We start from the raw sequence: 23,907 nt of genomic DNA on the forward strand, positions 1-23,907 counted from the left end.
TGCCGGGCACACTCCGGGGTGGTACAGCCTCTCCTCTCCTTCCAGTATCGGGCACACTCCGGGGTGGCACAGCCTCTCCTCTCCTTCCAGTGCCGGGCACACTCCGGGGTGGCACAGCCTCTCCTCTCCTTCCAGTGCCGGGCACACTCCGGGGTGGCACAGCCTCTCCTCTCCTTCCAGTGCCGGGCACACTCCGGGGTGGCACAGCCTCTCCTCTCCTTCCAGTATCGGGTACACTCCGGGGTGGCACAGTCTCTCCTCTCCTTCCAGTGCCGGGCACACTCCGGGGTGGCACAGCCTCTCCTCTCCTTCCAGTGCCGGGCACACTCCGGGGTAGCACAGCCTCTCCTCTGCTTCCAGTGCCGGGCACACTCCGGGGTGGCACAGCCTCTCCTCTCCTTCCAGTGCCGGGCACACTCTGGGGTGGCACAGCCACTCCTCTCCTTCCAGTGCCGGGCACACTCCGGGGTGGCACAGCCTCTCCTCTCCTTCCAGTGCCGGGCACACTCTGGGGTAGCACAGCCTCTCCTCTGCTTCCAGTGCCGGGCACACTCCGGGGTGGCACAGCCTCTCCTCTCCTTCCAGTGCCGGGGACACTCCGGGGTAGCACAGCCTCTCCTCTCCTTCCAGTGCCGGGCACAGTCCGGGTGGCACAGCCTCTCCTCTCCTTCCAGTGCCGGGCACACTCCGGGGTGGCACAGCCTCTCCTCTCCTTCCAGTGCCGGGCACACTCCGGGGTGGCACAGCCTCTCCTCTCCTTCCAGTGCCGGGCACACTCCGGGGTGGCACAGCCTCTCCTCTCCTTCCAGTGCCGGGCACACTCCGGGGTGGCGCCGTGCGGTCCCGCTGCTGACGGTCTCTGGGTGTGACTTGTCCCTGGTGCAGGTGTCCCCTTCCTCCTCCGCCCCCTGCCCCACTTCGGATGTTATTACAGCAGCTGTGCGCGCACAGGAGGGAATCACTTCTCGGAGCAGGAGCTCCGGCATCATGAGGATTAGATGGGGGTCGCGGAGGCGCTGGCTGGGGGTCCTGGGGGCCCTGCACCTGCTGATGGGTGAGTGATGGGATCTGCAGACACAGGAGCTCTCCTGCTGCAGGCAGTGCGGATCCCTCTGCTGTGGGATCCATTAACTCTTCATGTTGTGGGGTCTGGGACGTCTGTGCTGAGTCTGGAAGTGACCAGCGACCAGCGACCTGTGGATCTGCAACTACAACCCTCAGCATTCACTGACATGACACGACACAGGACACATTATACATGACACATGACACATGACACATTATACATGACACATTACATATTATACATTACACATCACACATTACACATGACACATGACACATTACATATTATACATGACACACGACACAGGACACATTATACATGACACACGACACAGGACACATTATACATGACACATGACACATTATACATGACACATTACATATTATACATTACACATCACACATTACACATGACACATGAGACATGACACATTACACATTATACATGACATTACAAATGACACATGACATGCTGGAGGTGGTGACTGCACAGAGATAGAGCCACATGTGTGACCAGGTGACCACAGCCTCATGGGGTGAGTGATGGGTATGCATGCTGCTGACTCTGGGGGAAGGTAATCAGAACTATCACTCCTAACATCCCATATGTATACAATGTGCAGTGTCAGTGTGCAGCTTGTATACAATGTGCAGTGTCAGTGTGCAGCTTGTATACAATGTGCAGTGTCAGTGTGCAGCTTGTATACAATGTGCAGTGTCAGTGTGCAGCTTGTATACAATGTGCAGTGTCAGTGTGGAGCTTGTATACAATGTGCAGTGTCAGTATGCAGCTTGTATACAAGTGTAGTCTCAGTGTGGAGCTTGTATACAATGTGCAGTGTCAGTATGCAGCTTGTATACAATGTGCAGTGTCAGTATGCAGCTTGTATACAATGTGCAGAGTCAGTGCGCAGCTTGTATACAATGTGCAGAGTCAGTGCGCAGCTTGTATACAATGTGCAGAGTCAGTGCGCAGCTTGTATACAATGTGCAGAGTCAGTGCGCAGCTTGTATACAATGTGCAGAGTCAGTGCGCAGCTTGTATACAATGTGCAGAGTCAGTGTGCAGATTGTATACAATGTGCAGAGTCAGTGTGCAGATTGTATACAATGTGCAGAGTCAGTGTGCAGCTTGTATACAATGTGCAGAGTCAGTGTGCAGCTTGTATACAATGTGCAGAGTCAGTGTGCAGCTTGTATACAATGTGCAGAGTCAGTGCGCAGCTTGTATACAATGTGCAGAGTCAGTGCGCAGCTTGTATACAATGTGCAGAGTCAGTGCGCAGCTTGTATACAATGTGCAGAGTCAGTGCGCAGCTTGTATACAATGTGCAGAGTCAGTGCGCAGCTTGTATACAATGTGCAGAGTCAGTGTGCAGATTGTATACAATGTGCAGAGTCAGTGTGCAGATTGTATACAATGTGCAGAGTCAGTGTGCAGCTTGTATACAATGTGCAGAGTCAGTGTGCAGCTTGTATACAATGTGCAGAGTCAGTGTGCAGCTTGTATACAATGTTCAGTGTCAGTATGCAGCTTGTATACAATGTGCAGTGTCAGTGTGCAGATTGTATACAATGTGCAGAGTCAGTGTGCAGCTTGTATGCAATGTGCAGAGTCAGTGTGCAGCTTGTATGCAATGTGCAGTGTCAGTGTGCAGCTTGTATGCAATGTGCAGTGTCAGTATGCAGCTTGTATACAATGTGCAGAGTCAGTGCGCAGCTTGTATACAATTTGCAGTGTCAAGCTTGTATACAATGTGCAGTGTCAGTGTGCAGCTTGTATACAATGTGCAGTGTCAGTGTGCAGCTTGTATAACATTGTATATAACTCAGCACAGAGTCATTAATGTCTCAACAAAAATGAGTACACCCCTAAGTGAAAGTGGCCAAATTGTGCCCAATTAGCCATTTTCCCTCTCCGGTGTCATGTGACTCATTAGTGTTACAAGGTCTAAGGTGTGTCTGAAGGAGCCGGTGTGTTACATTTGGTGTTATCTCTCACACACTCTCTTATACTGGTCACTGGAAGCTCAATATGGCTCCTCATGGCAAAGAATTCTCTGAGGATCTGAAACAAAAAATCATTGCTCTACATAGTGGTGTTACTGGAACTGTCCTGTGTCTGATGAGCCCAAGATAAACTTATTTGGTTCAGATGGTGTCAGCGTGTGCAGCGGCTCCAGGGGAAGACAAAGACAAGTGTGTCCTGCCTACAGTCAGGCATAGTGGTGGTCCTGGTGTGGGGCTGGACAAGTGCTGCCGGCTGTGGGGGCTACAGGTCATTGATGGAACCATTTATTATGTATTTTTATATAGCAGCGTCATATTCTGCAGCGCTTTGCAGAGATTATCATTACTGTCCCTATTTGGGGCTCACAATCTAAACTTCCTACCAATATGTCTTTGGAGTTTGGGAGGAAACTGGAGAACCCGGAGGAAACCCACGCAAACACGGGGAAAACATACAAACTCCTTGCAGATGTTATCCTTGGTGGGATTTAAACCCAGGACCCCAGTGCTGCAAAGTGCTAACCACTGAGCCACCATATACTAACTACTGAGCCACCGTGTTGCCAATAAGTCCTGTGACTCTGAAGCAGAGCAGGATCCTCTCTTCATAATCCAACATAACGACCCCAGACACATCCAGGACCCCCACTGCCTCGCTAAAGAAACTGAGGGTGACGGTGCTGGATCGGCCGAGCGTCTCCAGACCTAAACCCTATGGAGCATCTGTGGAGGCTCCTCATACAGAAGGTGGAGGAGCGCGAGGTCTGTACCATCCAGCAGCTCCGGGACGTCATCATGGAGGATGAAGAGGATCCAGCAGCTCCTGAGAAGATATAGTGACCTCCAGGTCCAAGAGAGGTAAGGCCGTGCTGGAAATAATGGAGGCCACACAAAATATTCACACCAAGGGCACAATATGGCCATTTTCACTTAGAGGTGTACTCACTTTTTTGTCCGCAGTTTAGACATTAATGGCTGTGTGTTGAGTTATTTAGAGGACACCAAATTTATACTGTTAAACAAGCTGTGCACTGACTGCACAGATGAGCAGTCACCGAATACTGAGGACGGAGGCGACAGGCAGGCGCAGAATACTGAAGACAGAGGCGACAGGCAGGCGCAGAATACTGAGGACGGAGGCGACGGGCAGGCACAGAATACTGAGGACAGAGGCGACAGGCAGGCGCAGAATACTGAGGACGGAGGCGACAGGCAGGCGCAGAATACTGAGGACGGAGGCGACGGGCAGGCACAGAATACTGAGGACAGAGGCGACAGGCAGGCGCAGAATACTGAGGACGGAGGCGACGGGCAGGCACAGAATACTGAGGACGGAGGCGACAGGCAGGCGCAGAATACTGAGGACGGAGGCGACGGGCAGGCGCAGAATACTGAGGACGGAGGCGACGGGCAGGCGCAGAATACTGAGGACGGAGGCGACGGGCAGGCGCAGAATACTGAGGACGGAGGCGACGGGCAGGCGCAGAATACTGAGGACGGAGGCGACGGGCAGGCGCAGAATACTGAGGACGGAGGCGACGGGCAGACGCAGAATACTGAGGACGGAGGCGACGGGCAGGCGCAGAATACTGAGGACGGAGGCGACGGGCAGGCGCAGAATACTGAGGACGGAGGCGACGGGCAGGCGCAGAATACTGAGGACGGAGGCGACGGGCAGGCGCAGAATACTGAGGACGGAGGCGACGGGCAGGCGCAGAATACTGAGGACGGAGGCGACGGGCAGGCGCAGAATACTGAGGACGGAGGCGACGGGCAGGCGCAGAATACTGAGGACGGAGGCGACGGGCAGGCGCAGAATACTGAGGACGGAGGCGACGGGCAGGCGCAGAATACTGAGGACGGAGGCGACGGGCAGGCGCAGAATACTGTTAACTTAATCTAGTAACATTTTATTTCTGAAAGTTTCTTACTTCGTAGGATATTTTTTCAACTGACTGATAGAACTGTATATAGTAACAATGGCCCCTATGTATAGTGTATAGTGGCAATGGCTTCTATGTATAGTGACAATGGCCCCTATGTTTAGTGACGGTGGTCTCTATGTATAGTGTATAGTGACGGTGGCCTCTATGTATAGTGTATAGTGACGGTGGCCTCTATGTATAGTGTATAGTAACGGTGGCCTCTATGTATAGTGACGGTGGCCTCTATGTATAGTGACGGTGGCCTCTATGTATAGTGTATAGTGACGGTGGCCTCTATGTATAGTGTATAGTGACGGTGGCCTCTATGTATAGTGTATAGTGACGGTGGCCTCTATGTATAGTGTATAGTGACGGTGGCCTCTGTGTATAGTGTATAGTGACGGTGGCCTCTATGTATAGTGTATAGTGACGGTGGCCTCTATGTATAGTGTATAGTGACGGTGGCCTCTATGTATAGTGTATAGTGATGGTGGCCTCTATGTATAGTGACGGTGGCTTCTATGTATAGTGTATAGTGACGGTGGCCTCTATGTATAGTGTATAGTGACGGTGGCCTCTATGTATAGTGTATAGTGACGGTGGCCTCTGTGTATAGTGTATAGTGACGGTGGCCTCTATGTATAGTGTATAGTGATGGTGGCCTCTATGTATAGTGTATAGTGACGGTGGCCTCTATGTATAGTGTATAGTGACGGTGGCCTCTATGTATAGTGTATAGTGACGGTGGCCTCTATGTATAGTGTATAGTGACGGTGGCCTCTATGTATAGTGTATAGTGACGGTTGCCTCTATGTATAGTGTATAGTGACGGTGGCCTCTATGTATAGTGTATAGTGACGGTGGCCTCTATGTATAGTGTATAGTGACGGTGGCCTCTATGTATAGTGTATAGTGACGGTGGCCTCTATGTATAGTGTATAGTGACGGTGGCCTCTATGTATAGTGTATAGTGACGGTGGCCTCTATGTATAGTGTATAGTGACGGTGGCCTCTATGTATAGTGTATAGTGACGGTGGCCTCTATGTATAGTGTATAGTGATGGTGGCCTCTATGTATAGTGACGGTGGCTTCTATGTATAGTGTATAGTGACGGTGGCCTCTATGTATAGTGTATAGTGACGGTGGCCTCTATGTATAGTGTATAGTGACGGTGGCCTCTGTGTATAGTGTATAGTGACGGTGGCCTCTATGTATAGTGTATAGTGATGGTGGCCTCTATGTATAGTGTATAGTGACGGTGGCCTCTATGTATAGTGTATAGTGACGGTGGCCTCTATGTATAGTGTATAGTGACGGTGGCCTCTATGTATAGTGTATAGTGACGGTGGCCTCTATGTATAGTGTATAGTGACGGTGGCCTCTATGTATAGTGTATAGTGATGGTGGCCTCTATGTATAGTGTATAGTGACGGTGGCCTCTATGTATAGTGTATAGTGACGGTGGCCTCTATGTATAGTGTATAGTGACGGTGGCCTCTATGTATAGTGTATAGTGACGGTGGCCTCTATGTATAGTGTATAGTGATGGTGGCCTCTATGTATAGTGACGGTGGCTTCTATGTATAGTGTATAGTGACGGTGGCCTCTATGTATAGTGTATAGTGACGGTGGCCTCTATGTATAGTGTATAGTGACGGTGGCCTCTGTGTATAGTGTATAGTGACGGTGGCCTCTATGTATAGTGTATAGTGATGGTGGCCTCTATGTATAGTGTATAGTGACGGTGGCCTCTATGTATAGTGTATAGTGACGGTGGCCTCTATGTATAGTGTATAGTGACGGTGGCCTCTATGTATAGTGTATAGTGACGGTGGCCTCTATGTATAGTGTATAGTGACGGTGGCCTCTATGTATAGTGTATAGTGATGGTGGCCTCTATGTATAGTGTATAGTGACGGTGGCCTCTATGTATAGTGTATAGTGACGGTGGCCTCTATGTATAGTGTATAGTGACGGTGGCCTCTATGTATAGTGTATAGTGACGGTGGCCTCTATGTATAGTGTATAGTGATGGTGGCCTCTATGTATAGTGACGGTGGCTTCTATGTATAGTGTATAGTGACGGTGGCCTCTATGTATAGTGTATAGTGACGGTGGCCTCTATGTATAGTGTATAGTGACGGTGGCCTCTGTGTATAGTGTATAGTGACGGTGGCCTCTATGTATAGTGTATAGTGATGGTGGCCTCTATGTATAGTGTATAGTGACGGTGGCCTCTATGTATAGTGTATAGTGACGGTGGCCTCTATGTATAGTGTATAGTGACGGTGGCCTCTATGTATAGTGTATAGTGACGGTGGCCTCTATGTATAGCGTATAGTGACGGTGGCCTCTATGTATAGTGACGGTGGCTTCTATGTATAGTGTATAGTGACGGTGGCCTCTATGTATAGTGTATAGTGACGGTGGCCTCTATGTATAGTGTATAGTGACGGTGGCCTCTGTGTATAGTGTATAGTGACGGTGGCCTCTATGTATAGTGTATAGTGACGGTGGCCTCTATGTATAGTGTATAGTGACGGTGGCCTCTATGTATAGTGTATAGTGACGGTGGCCTCTATGTATAGTGTATAGTGACGGTGGCCTCTATGTATAGTGTATAGTGACGGTGGCCTCTATGTATAGTGTAGGCTGATGATGTGTTGTGGGCTGTGGAGACTCTCTGTTGTGCTTTCGTCTGGGGATCAGAGGGGATCAGGCGGATCTTGTCCTGAGAGGATTTTAGGATCTATTTCTAGTCGCAGTTTGGGTCTTTCCGTGTATAATCCTCCGTGATGAGTCCTGACCATAATAATCAAGTGTGATGATACAGCGGATGATCCACGGCGGGGGCTTCTAGGAACCATGATAGTGATAAGACCCCCTATAGTCCATAGACCCCTCGTCCCGGGCTCAGCAGCCATAGAGCTCTGCTGTTTCCAGACCTGCTTTATTTCTGTCCAGCGGCTGATGGTCCAGATAACTCGCTGATACACTGTAACAAACCCTCCTCTCTCCCAGATTTAACCCTTCCACTTCCTGAAGCTGAATTTTCTTTTGTAACTGATGGGTAATGTCCCCAGCTGCACCGCGCACCACCTCTGCTTGCTGTCGGTGACCGCGCACCACCTCTGCTTGCTGTCGGTGACCGCGCACCACCTCTGCTTGCTGTCGGTGACCGCGCACCACCTCTGCTTGCTGTCGGTGACCGCGCCCCACCTCTGCTTGCTGTCGGTGACCGCGCCCCACCTCTGCTTGCTGTCAGTGAGTGGAGTTTGCCTTCTGTTTGTTGCTTGGCCTGTGGAATGTTCTGACTGTAATTTACATGATTGCTGCCATTAATCTATATTATGTGATCATTCGCTGCAGATCCGTGACTTTATCGTCTTGTTGGTGGCACATAAATTATTTACTGACGTTTATAGCCCAGCAATAAATGTTCATTAACTGCTACACCGGAGAGGTGACAGTGTGCTCAGTGCTGTACGCGGTCACCTGTAGTCACTGTGTGCTCAGTGCTGTACGCGGTCACCTGTAGTCACTGTGTGCTCAGTGCTGTACGCGGTCACCTATAGTCACGGTGTGCTCGGTGCTGTACGTGGTCACCTGTAGTCACTGTGTGCTCAGTGCTGTACGCGGTCACCTATAGTCACGGTGTGCTCGGTGCTGTACGTGGTCACCTGTAGTCACTGTGTGCTCGGTGCTGTACGCGGTCACCTGTAGTCACTGTGTGCTCGGTGCTGTACGCGGTCACCTGTAGTCACTGTGTGCTCGGTGCTGTACGCGGTCACCTGTAGTCACGGTGTGCTCAGTGCTGTACGCGGTCACCTGTAGTCACGGTGTGCTCAGTGCTGTACACGGTCACCTGTAGTCACGGTGTGCTCAGTGCTGTACGCGGTCACCTGTAGTCACGGTGTGCTCGGTGCTGGACACAGTCACCTGTAGTCACGGTGTGCTCGGTGCTGTACACGGTCACCTGTAGTCACGGTGTGCTCGGTGCTGTACACGGTCACCTGTAGTCACGGTGTGCTCGGTGCTGGACACGGTCACCTGTAGTCACGGTGTGCTCGGTGCTGTACGCGGTCACCTGTAGTCACGGTGTGCTCGGTGCTGGACACGGTCACCTGTAGTCACGGTGTGCTCGGTGCTGGACGCGGTCACCTGTAGTCACGGTGTGCTCGGTGCTGTACGCGGTCACCTGTAGTCACTGTGTGCTCGGTGCTGGACGCGGTCACCTGTAGTCACTGTGTGCTCGGTGCTGGACGCGGTCACCTGTAGTCACTGTGTGCTCGGTGCTGGACGCGGTCACCTGTAGTCACAGTGTGCTCGGTGCTGTACGCGGTCACCTGTAGTCACGGTGTGCTCGGTGCTGTACGCGGTCACCTGTAGTCACGGTATACTCGGTGCTGTACGCGGTCACCTGTAGTCACGGTGTGCTCGGTGCTGTACGTGGTCACCTGTTGTCACGGTATACTCGGTGCTGTACGCGGTCACCTGTAGTCACTGTGTGCTCGGTGCTGTACGCGGTCACCTGTAGTCACGGTATACTCGGTGCTGTACGCGGTCACCTGTAGTCACGGTGTGCTCGGTGCTGTACGCGGTCACCTGTAGTCACGGTATACTCGGTGCTGTACGCGGTCACCTGTAGTCACGGTATACTCGGTGCTGTACGCTGCAGTCTTATTATCCCCTCTTCTTCATGCCTTATGTGATGCAGGTTGGGGATACCCCACATATTTAGGACCCCTGGTGGGGTGTGCAGGGGGGGCGCGCCTGTGATGGGGGTATCCGCCTTCTCCCCACTCTCTGGGAACAGCCGTGCGCGCGGCTCTCAGCGAATAATCAGAAGTCAGGAGATAAATCCGGGAGGGAATTTGATTAAAGTCTTGAGTCTCGGCGTCCTGAGCGGCTTATGTGCCCCGGCCCCCGCTGCTGCGGAGGGAGTAATGACCCTAATCTCACGCGTAATATGCACTCACAGCAGTAATTACCTGCGAGGACCCCCGGACCCCAAACATGGGGATCCTGAACACCAGTGTATAGTGCCATCGATCAGACCCTCGGCCCATCGTGTGCCATCGATCAGACCCTCGACCCATCGTGTGCCATCGATCAGACCCTCGGCCCATGGTGTGCCATCTATCAGACCCTCGACCCATCGTGTGCCATCGATCAGACCCTCGGCCCATGGTGTGCCATCTATCAGACCCTCCGCCCATCGTGTGCCATCGATCAGACCCTCGGCCCATCGTGTGCCATCTATCAGACCCTCGGCCCATCGTGTTCCATCTATCAGACCCTCGGCCCATCGTGTTCCATCTATCAGACCCTCGGCCCATCGTGTGCCATCTATCAGACCCTCGGCCCATGGTGTGCCATCTATCAGACCCTCGGCCCATCGTGTGCCATCGATCAGACCCTCGGCCCATGGTGTGCCATCTATCAGACCCTCGACCCATCGTGTGCCATCGATCAGACCCTCGGCCCATGGTGTGCCATCTATCAGACCCTCCGCCCATCGTGTGCCATCGATCAGACCCTCGGCCCATCGTGTGCCATCTATCAGACCCTCGGCCCATCGTGTGCCATCTATCAGACCCTCGGCCCATCGTGTGCCATCTATCAGACCCTCGGCCCATGGTGTGCCATCTATCAGACCCTCGGCCCATGGTGTGCCATCTATCAGACCCTCGGCCCATGGTGTGCCATCTATCAGATCCTCGGCCCATGGTGTGCCATCTATCAGACCCTCGGCCCATGGTGTGCCATCTATCAGATCCTCGGCCCATGGTGTGCCATCTTTCAGACCCTCGGCCCATGGTGTGCCATCTCAGACCCTCGGCCCATGGTGTGCCATCTATCAGACCCTCAGCCCATGGTGTGCCATCTATCAGACCCTCGGCCCATGGTGTGCCATCTATCAGACCCTCGGCCCATGGTGTGCCATCTATCAGACCCTCGGCCCATGGTGTGCCATCTATCAGACCCCCGGCCCATCGTGTGCCATCTATCAGACCCTCGGCCCATCGTGTGCCATCTATCAGACCCTCGGCCCATGGTGTGCCATCTATCAGACCCTCGGCCCATGGTGTGCCATCTATCAGACCCTCTGCCCATCGTGTGCCATCTATCAGACCCTCGGCCCATGGTGTGCCATCTATCAGACCCTCGGCCCTCCGCCTCTTCTAATGTTACAGTCCTGGGAGTGGTTGTGCTGTGAACGAGACCCTCACACACAAGGGTCCGGGTGTAACTGCTACAGCCGCCCCCTAGACGGTGACGCCCTCCTGTGGGTGACATCAGACTATTCGCGGTTCCAGAGTCTTTATATCGGGGCGCAGCCTCTTCTCGTCTGAGGGTCACATTTTCACATTGAACAACCTCCAAGGACTGAAGGACGAGGGGGTCTATGGCAGAGGTCTATGTCATGGCTGTCTTATAGGCCGGGTCCACTCCCAGGACTCCCTCGTATTTGGAGAATGGGGTCCTCCTCTCCCCTGATCGGTATTCTAGAGAGGAGGAGGCCCTGATCATGTGACTCGCTCAGTTGAAGACGATGGGAGTAGTAGTAGTTGGCTGCAGCAGGCAGCGGTGGTCATCAGTCTACCTCAATGTGACTGTCTGCAGCGCTAACCAGGGGTCGCAGAACGTCGTCTAGTGGTGTGCGGGGTCCCCAGAGACGGGTGCTCAGTAGAGATGAGCGAACCGGTCCCGGTTCGGCTCGAGGCGGTTCGCCGAACGGGGGGTCTGGCTCGAGTTCGGCTCGTCGAACGTTCGACGAACCGAACTCGAGCCCATAGGAAACAATGGCAGGCAATCACAAACACAGTAAAACACCTAGAAAACACCCTGAAAGGTGTCCAAAAGGTGACAAACAACTCACAACATAACACAAACACATGGGAAAGTGACAAGGACATATACTCATGTGAAAACAAAACAGCTGGACAAGGAAAAAGAGGGAGACACACAGATATATGAGTATATGCAAAGAAACATCGATTCCATTATTGTGCAACTTGAGCCCTGCTCATTTTAGGCTTCCAATCTGGATAAATTGCCTGAGCTCGCCACGTACGCCTTGAGGATCTTGTCGTGTCCTGCAGCCAGCGTTCTCTCGGAACCTGTCTTCAGTGCTGCTGGGGGTCTGCTGGCAGATAAGCACACGTGTCTGTCCACTGACAATGTGGACCTGGCTCTCAGAGGACTTTTCTTCCCCTGGGTCAGCCAGGGGAGGCGAAAGGCACGCGTATTTTTGAGAGTGCTTCATGCAAAGCATCTTTTTCTTTGTCAAAAGGGGGGCTCAACCGATGCCAGTCAAGTGGGGTGTGTGTGGCTCAGTTAGTGGCAACGAGGGAGACTGTGGTTGGAGTCCCCTCGCTGTGTCTCTAAAAGAACCAAGATGAACAAGTCATGGCTCTCAGAGGACTTTTCTTCCCCTGGGTCAGCCAGGGGACGGGAAAGGCACGCGTATTTTTGAGAGTGCTTCATGCAAAGCATCTTTTTCTTTTTCAAAAGGGGGCTCAACCGATGCCAGTCAAGTGGGGTGTGTGTGGCCCAGTTAGTGGCAACGAGGGAGACTGTGGTTGGAGTCCCCTCGCTGTGTCTCTAAAAGAACCAAGATGAACAAGTCATGGCTCTCAGAGGACTTTTCTTCCCCTGGGTCAGCCAGGGGACGGGAAAGGCACGCGTATTTTTGAGAGTGCTTCATGCAAAGCATCTTTTTCTTTGTCAAAAGGGGGGGTCAACCGATGCCAGTCAAGTGGGGTGTGTGTGGCCCAGTTAGTGGCAACGAGGGAGACTGTGGTTGGAGTCCCCTCGCTGTGTCTCTAAAAGAACCAAGATGAACAAGTCATGGCTCTCAGAGGACTTTTCTTCCCCTGGGTCAGCCAGGGGACGGGAAAGGCACGCGTATTTTTGAGAGTGCTTCATGCAAAGCATCTTTTTCTTTGTCAAAAGGGGGGGTCAACCGATGCCAGTCAAGTGGGGTGTGTGTGGCCCAGTTAGTGGCAACGAGGGAGACTGTGGTTGGAGTCCCCTCGCTGTGTCTCTAAAAGAACCAAGATGAACAAGTCATGGCTCTCAGAGGACTTTTCTTCCCCTGGGTCAGCCAGGGGACGGGAAAGGCACGCGTATTTTTGAGAGTGCTTCATGCAAAGCATCTTTTTCTTTGTCAAAAGGGGGGCTCAACCGATGCCAGTCAAGTGGGGTGTGTGTGGCCCAGTTAGTGGCAACGAGGGAGACTGTGGTTGGAGTCCCCTCGCTGTGTCTCTAAAAGAACCAAGATGAACAAGTCATGGCTCTCAGAGGACTTTTCTTCCCCTGGGTCAGCCAGGGGACGGGAAAGGCACGCGTATTTTTGAGAGTGCTTCATGCAAAGCATCTTTTTCTTTTTCAAAAGGGGGCTCAACCGATGCCAGTCAAGTGGGGTGTGTGTGGCCCAGTTAGTGGCAACGAGGGAGACTGTGGTTGGAGTCCCCTCGCTGTGTCTCTAAAAGAACCAAGATGAACAAGTCATGGCTCTCAGAGGACTTTTCTTCCCCTGGGTCAGCCAGGGGACGGGAAAGGCACGCGTATTTTTGAGAGTGCTTCATGCAAAGCATCTTTTTCTTTTTCAAAAGGGGGCTCAACCGATGCCAGTCAAGTGGGGTGTGTGTGGCCCAGTTAGTGGCAACGAGGGAGACTGTGGTTGGAGTCCCCTCGCTGTGTCTCTAAAAGAACCAAGATGAACAAGTCATGGCTCTCAGAGGACTTTTCTTCCCCTGGGTCAGCCAGGGGACGGGAAAGGCACGCGTATTTTTGAGAGTGCTTCATGCAAAGCATCTTTTTCTTTGTCAAAAGGGGGGGTCAACCGATGCCAGTCAAGTGGGGTGTGTGTGGCCCAGTTAGTGGCAACGAGGGAGACTGTGGTTGGAGTCCCCTCGCTGTGTCTCTAAAAGAACCAAGATGAACAAGTCATGGCTCTCAGAGGACTTTTCTTCCCCTGGGTCAGCCAGGGGACGGGAAAGGCACGCGTATTTTTGAGAGTGCTTCATGCAAAGCATCTTTTTCTTTGTCAAAAGGGGGGGTCAACCGATGCCAGTCAAGTGGGGTGTGTGTGGCCCAGTTAGTGGCAACGAGGGAGACTGTGGTTGGAGTCCCCTCGCTGTGTCTCTAAAAGAACCAAGATGAACAAGTCATGGCTCTCAGAGGACTTTTCTTCCCCTGGGTCAGCCAGGGGACGGGAAAGGCACGCGTATTTTTGAGAGTGCTTCATGCAAAGCATCTTTTTCTTTGTCAAAAGGGGGGGTCAACCGATGCCAGTCAAGTGGGGTGTGTGTGGCCCAGTTAGTGGCAACGAGGGAGACTGTGGTTGGAGTCCCCTCGCTGTGTCTCTAAAAGAACCAAGATGAACAAGTCATGGCTCTCAGAGGACTTTTCTTCCCCTGGGTCAGCCAGGGGACGGGAAAGGCACGCGTATTTTTGAGAGTGCTTCATGCAAAGCATCTTTTTCTTTTTCAAAAGGGGGCTCAACCGATGCCAGTCAAGTGGGGTGTGTGTGGCCCAGTTAGTGGCAACGAGGGAGACTGTGGTTGGAGTCCCCTCGCTGTGTCTCTAAAAGAACCAAGATGAACAAGTCATGGCTCTCAGAGGACTTTTCTTCCCCTGGGTCAGCCAGGGGACGGGAAAGGCACGCGTATTTTTGAGAGTGCTTCATGCAAAGCATCTTTTTCTTTTTCAAAAGGGGGCTCAACCGATGCCAGTCAAGTGGGGGGTGTGTGGCCCAGTTAGTGGCAACGAGGGAGACTGTGGTTGGAGTCCCCTCGCTGTGTTTTACATGCTTTTAGAAGGGCATGAAATGGCTTGGAGGTTGACTTTCATCATATGCAAACTGTTGGCTACCAAAATGCTGCCTTTCCAACAACTGTGGTTATAGGCAATGAGGAACATACTGATGAAGATGAGACGCAGATACCCGATTGGGATGACAACTTAAATATTCGGTCAGGGCAAGAAGAAACTCGGTCTGAGGGGTAGGGGAGTGCAAACACAACAATTGATGATTAAGTTCTAGATCACACCTACTGTCAACCCACAGTCAGACACTCGAGGAGGTCAACAGAGGCGGTGGAGGAGGATGCAACCGACGTCGAAGTAACCTGGCGCCTTCCTGGACACAGTCGGAGCACTGGTAGCACGTCTACAACTGCATCCTCAGCCACCACTCTGCCTCTGAGCATTATTCGGGGTGGATCAACAGGTCGCATGGCCTCTAAGCCTTGCCTAGCCAGGTCCTTTTTTGACATAGAAAAAGATCGCCCAAATTATGTGATCTGTAAAATTTGTCATGGTTCTCTTAGTAGAGGTCAAAACCTCAGCAGTTTGACAACTTCTTCCATGAATCGTCACATGAATAAATATCATATGGCCCGATGGGAAGCTCACCGTGCTGCAATGCGGCCTAGCGGAGCGAACCATCCACCGCCTGCCCCTTCCAGTGCATCCGCGCGCTCGTCATCTTCTAGGACTGTGGGGACAGCTGTCACACCTGTTTTTCCACCCACAACTTCCACCACTGTAACCGCAACAGGCAGTTTGCTTGGTAGGTCGTCAGTTGGTTTGGAAGGGGAAACAAGTGAGTGTGTACAGCTCTCTCAGACATCGATAGCACCAACTTTGGATGAAGGCAACATCATGTCTCCGCCTGCACTTTCCTCACAAACCTGCATTTTTCCAGGGACACCCGACTCAACACCGTCTACACACAGCAGCCAGATCTCTGTCCCTCAGATGTGGTCAAATAAAAGGCCACTTCCTGCGACCCATGACAAAGCGAAGAGGTTGACTCTATCCCTCTGTAAGCTGTTGACTACAGAAATGCTGCCTTTCCGCCTAGTGGACACACAGGATTTTAGAGACCTTATGTCTGTCGCTGTGCCCCAGTACCAGATGCCTAGTCGCCACTACTTCTCTAAGAAAGGTGTGCCCGCGCTACACCAGCATGTCGCACACAACATCACCGCTTCCTTGAGAAACTCTGTGTGTGAACGGGTGCATTTCACCACCGATACTTGGACCAGTAAGCATGGACAGGGACGTTACATGTCGCTGACTGGCCACTGGGTAACTATGGTGATAGATGGTGAAGGGTCTGCTGCACAAGTCTTGCCGTCCCCACGACTTGTGTGTCAATCCTCTGTCTGTCCAAGTTCCGCCACTGCTTCTGCATCCTCCACCTCATCTGGGTCCTCCACCTCCGCCCCAAGCCTGCCTGGTCAGGCCACCAGCGTTCTCACTGCGCAGAAGGAATCACGCACCCCTCATTACTATGCTGGTAGCAGAGCGCAACGGCATCAGGCGGTCTTTAGCTTGACATGTCTTTGAAATAGGAGTCACACAGCGACTGAGTTGTGGGCAGCTCTGGAGACTGATTTTGATAAATGGTTGTCTCCACTCAACCTGCAGCCTGGTAAGGCCGTGTGCGACAATGCTGCAAACCTGGGTGCGGCCCTTCGCCTGGGCAAGGTGACACACGTGCCTTGTATGGCTCACGTGTTTAACCTTGTTGTCCAGCAATTTTTAACACACTATCCCGGCCTAGATGGCCTTCTGACCAGGGCACGGAAACTGTCTGCAGTGCTCACTTCCGCCGTTCAACCGCCGCACCTGAGCGACTTGCATCGCTCCAGAAGTCTTTCGGCCTGCCGGTTCATCGCCTGAAATGCGATGTGGCGACACGCTGGAATTCAACTCTCCACATGTTACAGCGACTGTGGCAGCACCGGCGAGCCCTGGTGCAATACGTCATGATGTATAGCCTGGGCCAACGAGATGCAGAAGTGGGGCAGATCACCCTGATGGAGTGATCTCAGATCAAGGACCTATGCACCCTTCTGCACAGTTTCGACATGGCGACGAATATGTTTAGCGCTGACAATGCCATTATCAGCATGACGATTACAGTCATTTACATGCTGGAGCACACGCTAAACACTATTCGTAGTCAGGGGGTGGGACAACAGGAAGGGGAGGAACTACAGGAGGATTCATATGCGCAAGACACAACAACATCACCAAGGTCCAGACGTTCATCATCACCAACGCGGCAGGCATGGGACCATGGGGGACAGGGATCAACAAGGGCGCATGGTAGCAGGTGAGATGTTGAGGAAGGTGCAGGAGGACATGAAGATATGGAGGACGAACTGTCCATGGACATGGAAGACTCAGCAGATGAGGGGGACCTTGGTCAAATTTCAGTTGAAAGAGGTTGGGGGGAGATGACAGAGGAAGAAAGAACGGTTAGCACCTCTATGCCACAAACACAGCGTGGACTTGGTGCGCATGGCTGCGCAAGACACATGAGTGCCTTCTTGTTGCACTACCTCCAACATGACCCTCGTATTGTCAAAATTAGAAGTGATGATGACTACTGGCTTGCCACACTATTAGATCCCCGGGACAAGTCCAAATTTTGTGACATAATTCCACCCATAGAAAGGGACGCACGTATGCAGGAGTATCAGCAGAAGCTGTTACTCGATCTTAGCTCGGCTTTTCCACCAAACAACCGTGCAGGTGAAGGGAGTGATTCTCCCAGTTGTAACTTGACAAACATGGGACGGCCTCGTCATCTTCAACAGTCTACCCGTACCAGTAGGACCGTATCTGGTGCTGGTAACAGCAATTTTATGGAATCTTTTCATAATTTTTTTAGACCCTCCTTTGCAAGGCCACCAGAGACAACAAGTCTGACACATAGTCAACGGATGGAGAGGATGATACAGGAGTATCTCCAAATGAACATCGATGCAATGACTTTGCAAATGGAGCCTTGCTCCTTTTGTGCTTCAAATCTAGAAAAATGTCAAGAGCTCTCCAGTTACGCCTCGAAGATTTTGTCGTGTCCAGCTGCCAGCGTTGTCTCTGAACGTGTATTCAGTGCTGCTGGGTGTGTGCTGACAGATAAGCGCACGCGTCTGTCCAGTGACAATGTGGACAGACTGACGTTCATCAAAATGAACAAGTCATGGATCCAGAAGGAATTTACTACCCCTGTGTCATCCTGGGGAGAGTAAATGCTTGTGGATTTGGAATGTGCTTGATGCAAATCAAAACATCCTGTTTGCAACTAGGGCACAAGTGCTGCCACTGATAAGGTGTCTGTGTGGGGCCCAATTTTTGGAAAAAAAGGGAGACTCCGCTTGGAGTAACCCTTGCTTGCTGTGTTTTTTAAAAATGATACAAGATGAACAGATCTGAAGGCAAGATGAAGCCAACATCATGTCTCCGCCTGCACTTTTCTCACAAACCTGCATTTTTCCAGGGACACCCTACTCAACACCGTCTACAGACAGCAGCCAGATCTCTGTCCCTCAGATGTGGTCAAATAAAAGGCCACTTACTGCGACCCATGACAAAGCTAAGTGGTTGACTCTATCCCTCTGTAAGCTGTTGGCTACCGAAATGCTGCCTTTACGCGTAGTGGACACACAGGATTTTACAGACCTTATGTCTGTCGCTGTGCCCCAGTACCAGATGCCCAATCACCACTGCTTCTCCAAGAAAAGCATGCCCGCGCTACACCGGCATGTCGCACACAACATCACCACTTCCTTGAGAAAATCTGTGTGCGACAGGGTGCATTTCAACACAGATACTTGGACCAGTAAGCATAGACAGGGTCATTACATGTCACTGACTGGGCACTGGCAAACTATGGTGAGAGATGGAGAAGGGTCTGCTGTACAAGTCTTGCCGTCCCCACGAGTTGTTTCAATCCTTGTTCTGTATGTAGAAGTTAATACACTGCTTCTGCCTCTTCAACCTCGTGTGGGTCCTCTACCTTTGCGCAAACCCTGTGTGGTCAGGCCACCCTTCCTTGCAACTGCGCACAAGGACTACCACACACCTCCTTACTATGCTGGCAGCAGAGCTCAATGCCATCAGGCGGTCAAAGCTTTACTTTGAAATGTATGGGAAATGTGAGTCACACCGCTATTACAGAGAATAGTAGTCAGGCAGGGTCAAAACATTAATTGAGGAACAGGAACAGAATGGGACGGCCAGGACTTAATCAGAAAACAAGCAGAGGTGAAATGCGTATCGGCCAACAAGGTACATAAACAGCAAGCAGGAAAAGTAGTCAGGTAACAAGCACACAAAATCATAAAACTGAACTGGGGGTAAAATTAACCAGAGGTTCATAGCTATGTCTGGCAGTGGTCTGCAGACAGGATGGGCATAAAAAAGGGTGTGGTGTCTTCCCATTGGTTGTAGCTGAATGATGGTATTTCATCTGTGAGATACCCACCAGCTACATTCAGCCAGAGATTCTGCATCTGTCAAGGTAATGCAGCCCAGTGGGTGAGCATAACCTGCGTCCACCTGCGCCGCTAGCATCGACTACTCTCCCATCATCAGCACTATTCATGAAAGGAACACGTTGTCACCTGGCGACCGGAGTACAAATTGACGGAGCGGACTCCGTTGGTGACTTAACAGCCGTGTGCGGCAATGATGCAAACCTGGCTGCGGGCCATCCTCAGGGCAATGTGACACACGTGCCTTTTATGGCTCACGTGTTGATCCGAATTCTCCAGCAATTTTTAAAACACCATCACGGCCTACATGGCCTTGTGCAGCGGGCACGCTCGCTATGTGCTCACTTCCATCGTGCGCACACAGCAGCTCAACAACTTTCATCACTCCGGAAGTCTTAGGGTCTGGCAGTTAAACGCCGGAAATGCGATGTTCCGACACGCAGGAATTGGAATCTGCACATGTTGCAGCGTGTGTGGCAGCACCGCAGAGCCCTGCTGAAATACGGTAAGACATATAGCCTGGGATAAGTTGATCCAGAGGTGGTGCAGATCACGCTGCTGGAGTGGTGTCAGATCAAGGACCTATGCACCCTGCTACACAGTTTTGAAATGTCGACGAAGATGTTTAGCACTGGCAATGTCATTCTCAGCGTGACAATTCTGGTCATCTACATGATGGAGCACACTGTAATTATTATTCGGAGTCAGGTGTTGGGACAAGAGGAAGGGGAGGAAGTACAGGAGGAGTCATATGCGGAAGGGATAACAAGATCTACGAGGTCCAGATGGTCAGCGGCACCTATGCGGCAGTCATGGTGAGGGAGAGGGATTAACAAGGGCGCATAGTATCAGCAAAAAGTTTTGATGAAAGTGCAGGAGCCCATGAAGAAATGGAGGACGAACTGGCGATGGGCATGGAAGACTCAGCAGATGAGTGAGAGCTTGCTCACATTTCGGTTGTGCGAGGTTGTGGGTAGAGGGCAGAGGAAGGATGCACGATTCTCACCTCTCTGCCACCAACACACCAAGGACTTGGTCCTCCTGGATGCACAAGACACATGAGCGCCTTCTTGCTGCACTACCTACATGACCCTCGGATTGTATGAATTTGAAGTAATCCTGAATACTGGGTTGCCACACTGTTAGATCCCCGGTACAAGACAAAATTTGGCGAACTAATTCCTGCCATAGAAATAGACGCACGTATACAGGAGTATCTGCAGAATGTGGTACGCAATCTTAGATCTACTTTTCCACTAAACACCAGTGCTGCACAGAGTGAATCTCAACACTATGTCATGGATAGGAGGAAATGGTCTTTTACTTGTCCACATCTGAGGGACCGAGGGCTGGCTGCTGTGCTGAGATGGCGTTGAGTACGGTGTCCCTGCAGAGTTGCACTTTTGGTCATATCCCAAAATGAGTTGAAAAAGGACAGATGCTGTTGGAAAGGGGAACAGGTGTGTTGGAAAGGGGAAAAAAATTTTGGTCCGTGGATTTGGTGGTTAAACAACTGTAACATTTGCTGAAGAAACAACATCTGTTACAGTGGGACTGGCAGATTTGGATAAAGTGGTATATAATCTGTGACCGCTATATAACAAAAATTAATAAGAAAAGAAAGAGAAAGGTATATATCACCTTCAGCAGTCAGTGTCCACCGTGCTCCCAGTTGGAAAAGGAGAGGTTGGCAACTTGAAGGTTTGGTGGAGGATACAGAGCTGTGTGGCTATGAAACTAATAGTAGCCTGAACCGAGTTAGACGCCATTCGGATCTGGAGACTGTGAGCCCTGTTAGCGTCACAGGGTCCACATGCCCACCCAGCCCAGGAACTCCCTGTTAACAACACAGGGGCCATTGAGTACGCTGACCGTGTGCGTAGGGGCCACACCTGTGGACAGCAGGCGCATCAGCAGCAGCAGGCCTGTTAATGCCACTGGGCTGCACAAGCAGGACTGTTAGGACAGGAGCTGGTCTTAACCGTTCTGCGTTACCAACTGTGGTGGTGGCCTGCATCCACCACCCTATCCCTGCCTACCTCTGGCCTAAAGCCGCAATGGGTTCAACACATGGAGGTGTGCTCTTTCGGAGCATAATAGAAGACTGCGCACCTCCTTGTTGGCTCCAGCCCCTTTTATAACCTGGGTCCGCCCCAAACCAGGGTGAACCACAATGCACCTCCTGGAGACAAAAGCAGAGTGACACGTCATGAGTGGCATAACTAGCGTCCTATTTGGAAACGCAACTTCAATGATGACCTCATGGCTGCCATGACCCAAACACCTCACCAGTCATCGTCTGACCATCAATAATGCGGTGACAAGTCATAGGTGTGGGCCTCTGCAAGCCATTTGGGAGGACACCTGATGCCCTGTGGTCTATATGGGACCCCCACATCAGGGCCAGGGCCAAAGAGTTCATTACCGGACCTAGTCTCTGATGCAGGAAGTGCCTGAGCATGCTCAGTAGCATGAAATACAGTCTCTGAAAAAAGACTATCAGCTTTAGCATGGTGTCTAGGCACAAAACAGGACTTAGACCCGGCACAGAATGCAAGCACCTGTGCAAAGAGGCTTTTCACACTTAGTGTGGGAGCATGCGCTGTATCCCGAAATGAAGACTTAGCGTCAGGAATGGCACAGTCAGGCTGAGCATACTCACTAGGCGAAACACTGTAATTATGCTGCAGCTGGGGTACATCGGCACACGCATGCGCACTAGCTGCCTCTCCACACTTAGACGTGGAGGGGAAATTTGTCTTGGAGATGCTGTCTATGAACAGAAGGAAAAGCTAAAGGAAGCCTGACTTTCTATCCCTCCGAATTATGAAATGCAGCAATGAATTCCATGAGTTTGCTATAACATTAGCGTAGCTAAATGTGCATGAGGGTGTGATGTAGAGGTGCTAGAAATAGCTTGTCACCAGTGGGGCACTAATGGAATACAACAGCCAGTTCTATGATGCCACAAAATGGCAGTATTTTGTGCTATCATTATAGCTTATTAAAAACAGAGCACGAGGTTGTCATGCAGAGGTGCTGCACATAGATTTGCAGTAGTGTGAATAGACAAAAGTACAATAGCCACGTTTAGGATACAACTAGGTACAGTGAGTGTTTGCTAGTATAATGGCTGAGTTTAAAAAAGTTAGAGTGTGCAATGCAGGCAGACGTGCTGCAAATATCGTTCCAATACTGTGAATAGACAAAAGTAAAATAGCCACGTTTAGGATACAACTAGGTACACTGAGTGTTTGCTAGTATAATGGCTGAGTTTAAAAAAGTTAGAGTGTGCAATGCAGGCAGACGTGCTGCAAATAACGTTCCAATACTGTGAATTGACAAAAGTACAATAGCCACATTTAGGATACAACTAGGTACACTGAGTGTTTGCTACTATAAATGGCTGAGTTTAAAAAAGTTAGAGTGTGCAATGCAGGCAGACATGCTGCAAATATCGTTCCAATACTGTGAATAGACAAAAGTACAATAGCCACGTTTAGGATACAACTAGGTACACTGAGTGTTTGCTAGTATAATGGCTTAGTAACAATGAGTTGTAGTGTGCAATGCAGGCAGACGTGCTCTGCAAATGTCTTTGCACTAGTGGGACTATAGCAAAGTCCAATAGCCACGTTTAGGATGCCACTAGGTACACTGAGTGTTTGCTAGTAAAATTGCTTAGTTTAAAAAAGTTGGAGTGTGCAATGCAGGCAGATGTGCTCTGCTAATATCTTTGCACTAGTGGGACTATAGCAAAGTCCAATAGCCACGTATAGGATGCCACTAGGTACACTGAGTGTTTGCTAGTATAATGGCTTAGTTAAAATGAGTTTGAGTGTGCAATGCAGGCAGACGCGCTATGCAAATGTCTTTGCACTAGTGGGACTATAGCAAAGTCCAATAGCCACGTATAGGATGCCACTAGGTACACTGAGTGTTTGCTAGTATAATGGCTTGGTTTTAATGAGTTGGAGTGTGCAATGCAGGCAGACGCGCTCTGCAAATGTCTTTGCACTAGTGGGACTATAGCAAAGTCCAATAGCCACGTATAGGATGCCACTAGGTACACTGAGTGTTTGCTAGTATAATGGCTTGGTTAGAATGAGTTGTAGTGTGCAATGCAGGCAGATGTGCTCTGCTAATGTCTTTGCACTAGTGGGACTATAGCAAAGTCCAATAGCCACGTATAGGATGCCACTAGGTACACTGAGTGTTTGCTAGTATAATGGCTGAGTTTAAAAAAGTTAGAGTGTGCAATGCAGGCAGACGTGCTGCAAATATCGTTCCAATACTGTGAATAGACAAAAGTACAATAGCCACGTTTAGGATACAACTAGGTACACTGAGTGTTTGCTACTATAAATGGCTGAGTTTAAAAAAGTTTGAGTGTGCAATGCAGGCAGACGTGCTGCAAATAACGTTCCAATACTGTGAATTGACAAAAGTACAATAGCCACGTTTAGGATACAACTAGGTACACTGAGTGTTTGCTACTATAAATGGCTGAGTTTAAAAAAGTTAGAGTGTGCAATGCAGGCAGACGTGCTGCAAATATCGTTCCAATACTGTGAATAGACAAAAGTACAATAGCCACGTTTAG

At 50.9% G+C, this 23,907-nt stretch overlaps 1 protein-coding gene across 1 annotated transcript in view; it reads left to right on the forward strand.

Moving 5' to 3' along the window:
* The first annotated feature begins 837 nt into the window (after positions 1–837).
* Positions 838–23,907, forward strand: part of ESAM (endothelial cell adhesion molecule) — a 95,499-nt gene continuing 72,429 nt past the window's right edge. Inside the window, exon 1 of the mRNA XM_075328567.1 lies at positions 838–1,054. Within this exon, the coding sequence (XP_075184682.1) occupies positions 988–1,054 (67 nt within the window). The 5' untranslated portion in view covers positions 838–987. The remainder of the gene's footprint in view (positions 1,055–23,907) is intronic.

This window comes from Anomaloglossus baeobatrachus, chromosome 11 (assembly GCF_048569485.1).
Source record: "Anomaloglossus baeobatrachus isolate aAnoBae1 chromosome 11, aAnoBae1.hap1, whole genome shotgun sequence".
Lineage (NCBI taxonomy): Eukaryota > Metazoa > Chordata > Amphibia > Anura > Aromobatidae > Anomaloglossus > Anomaloglossus baeobatrachus.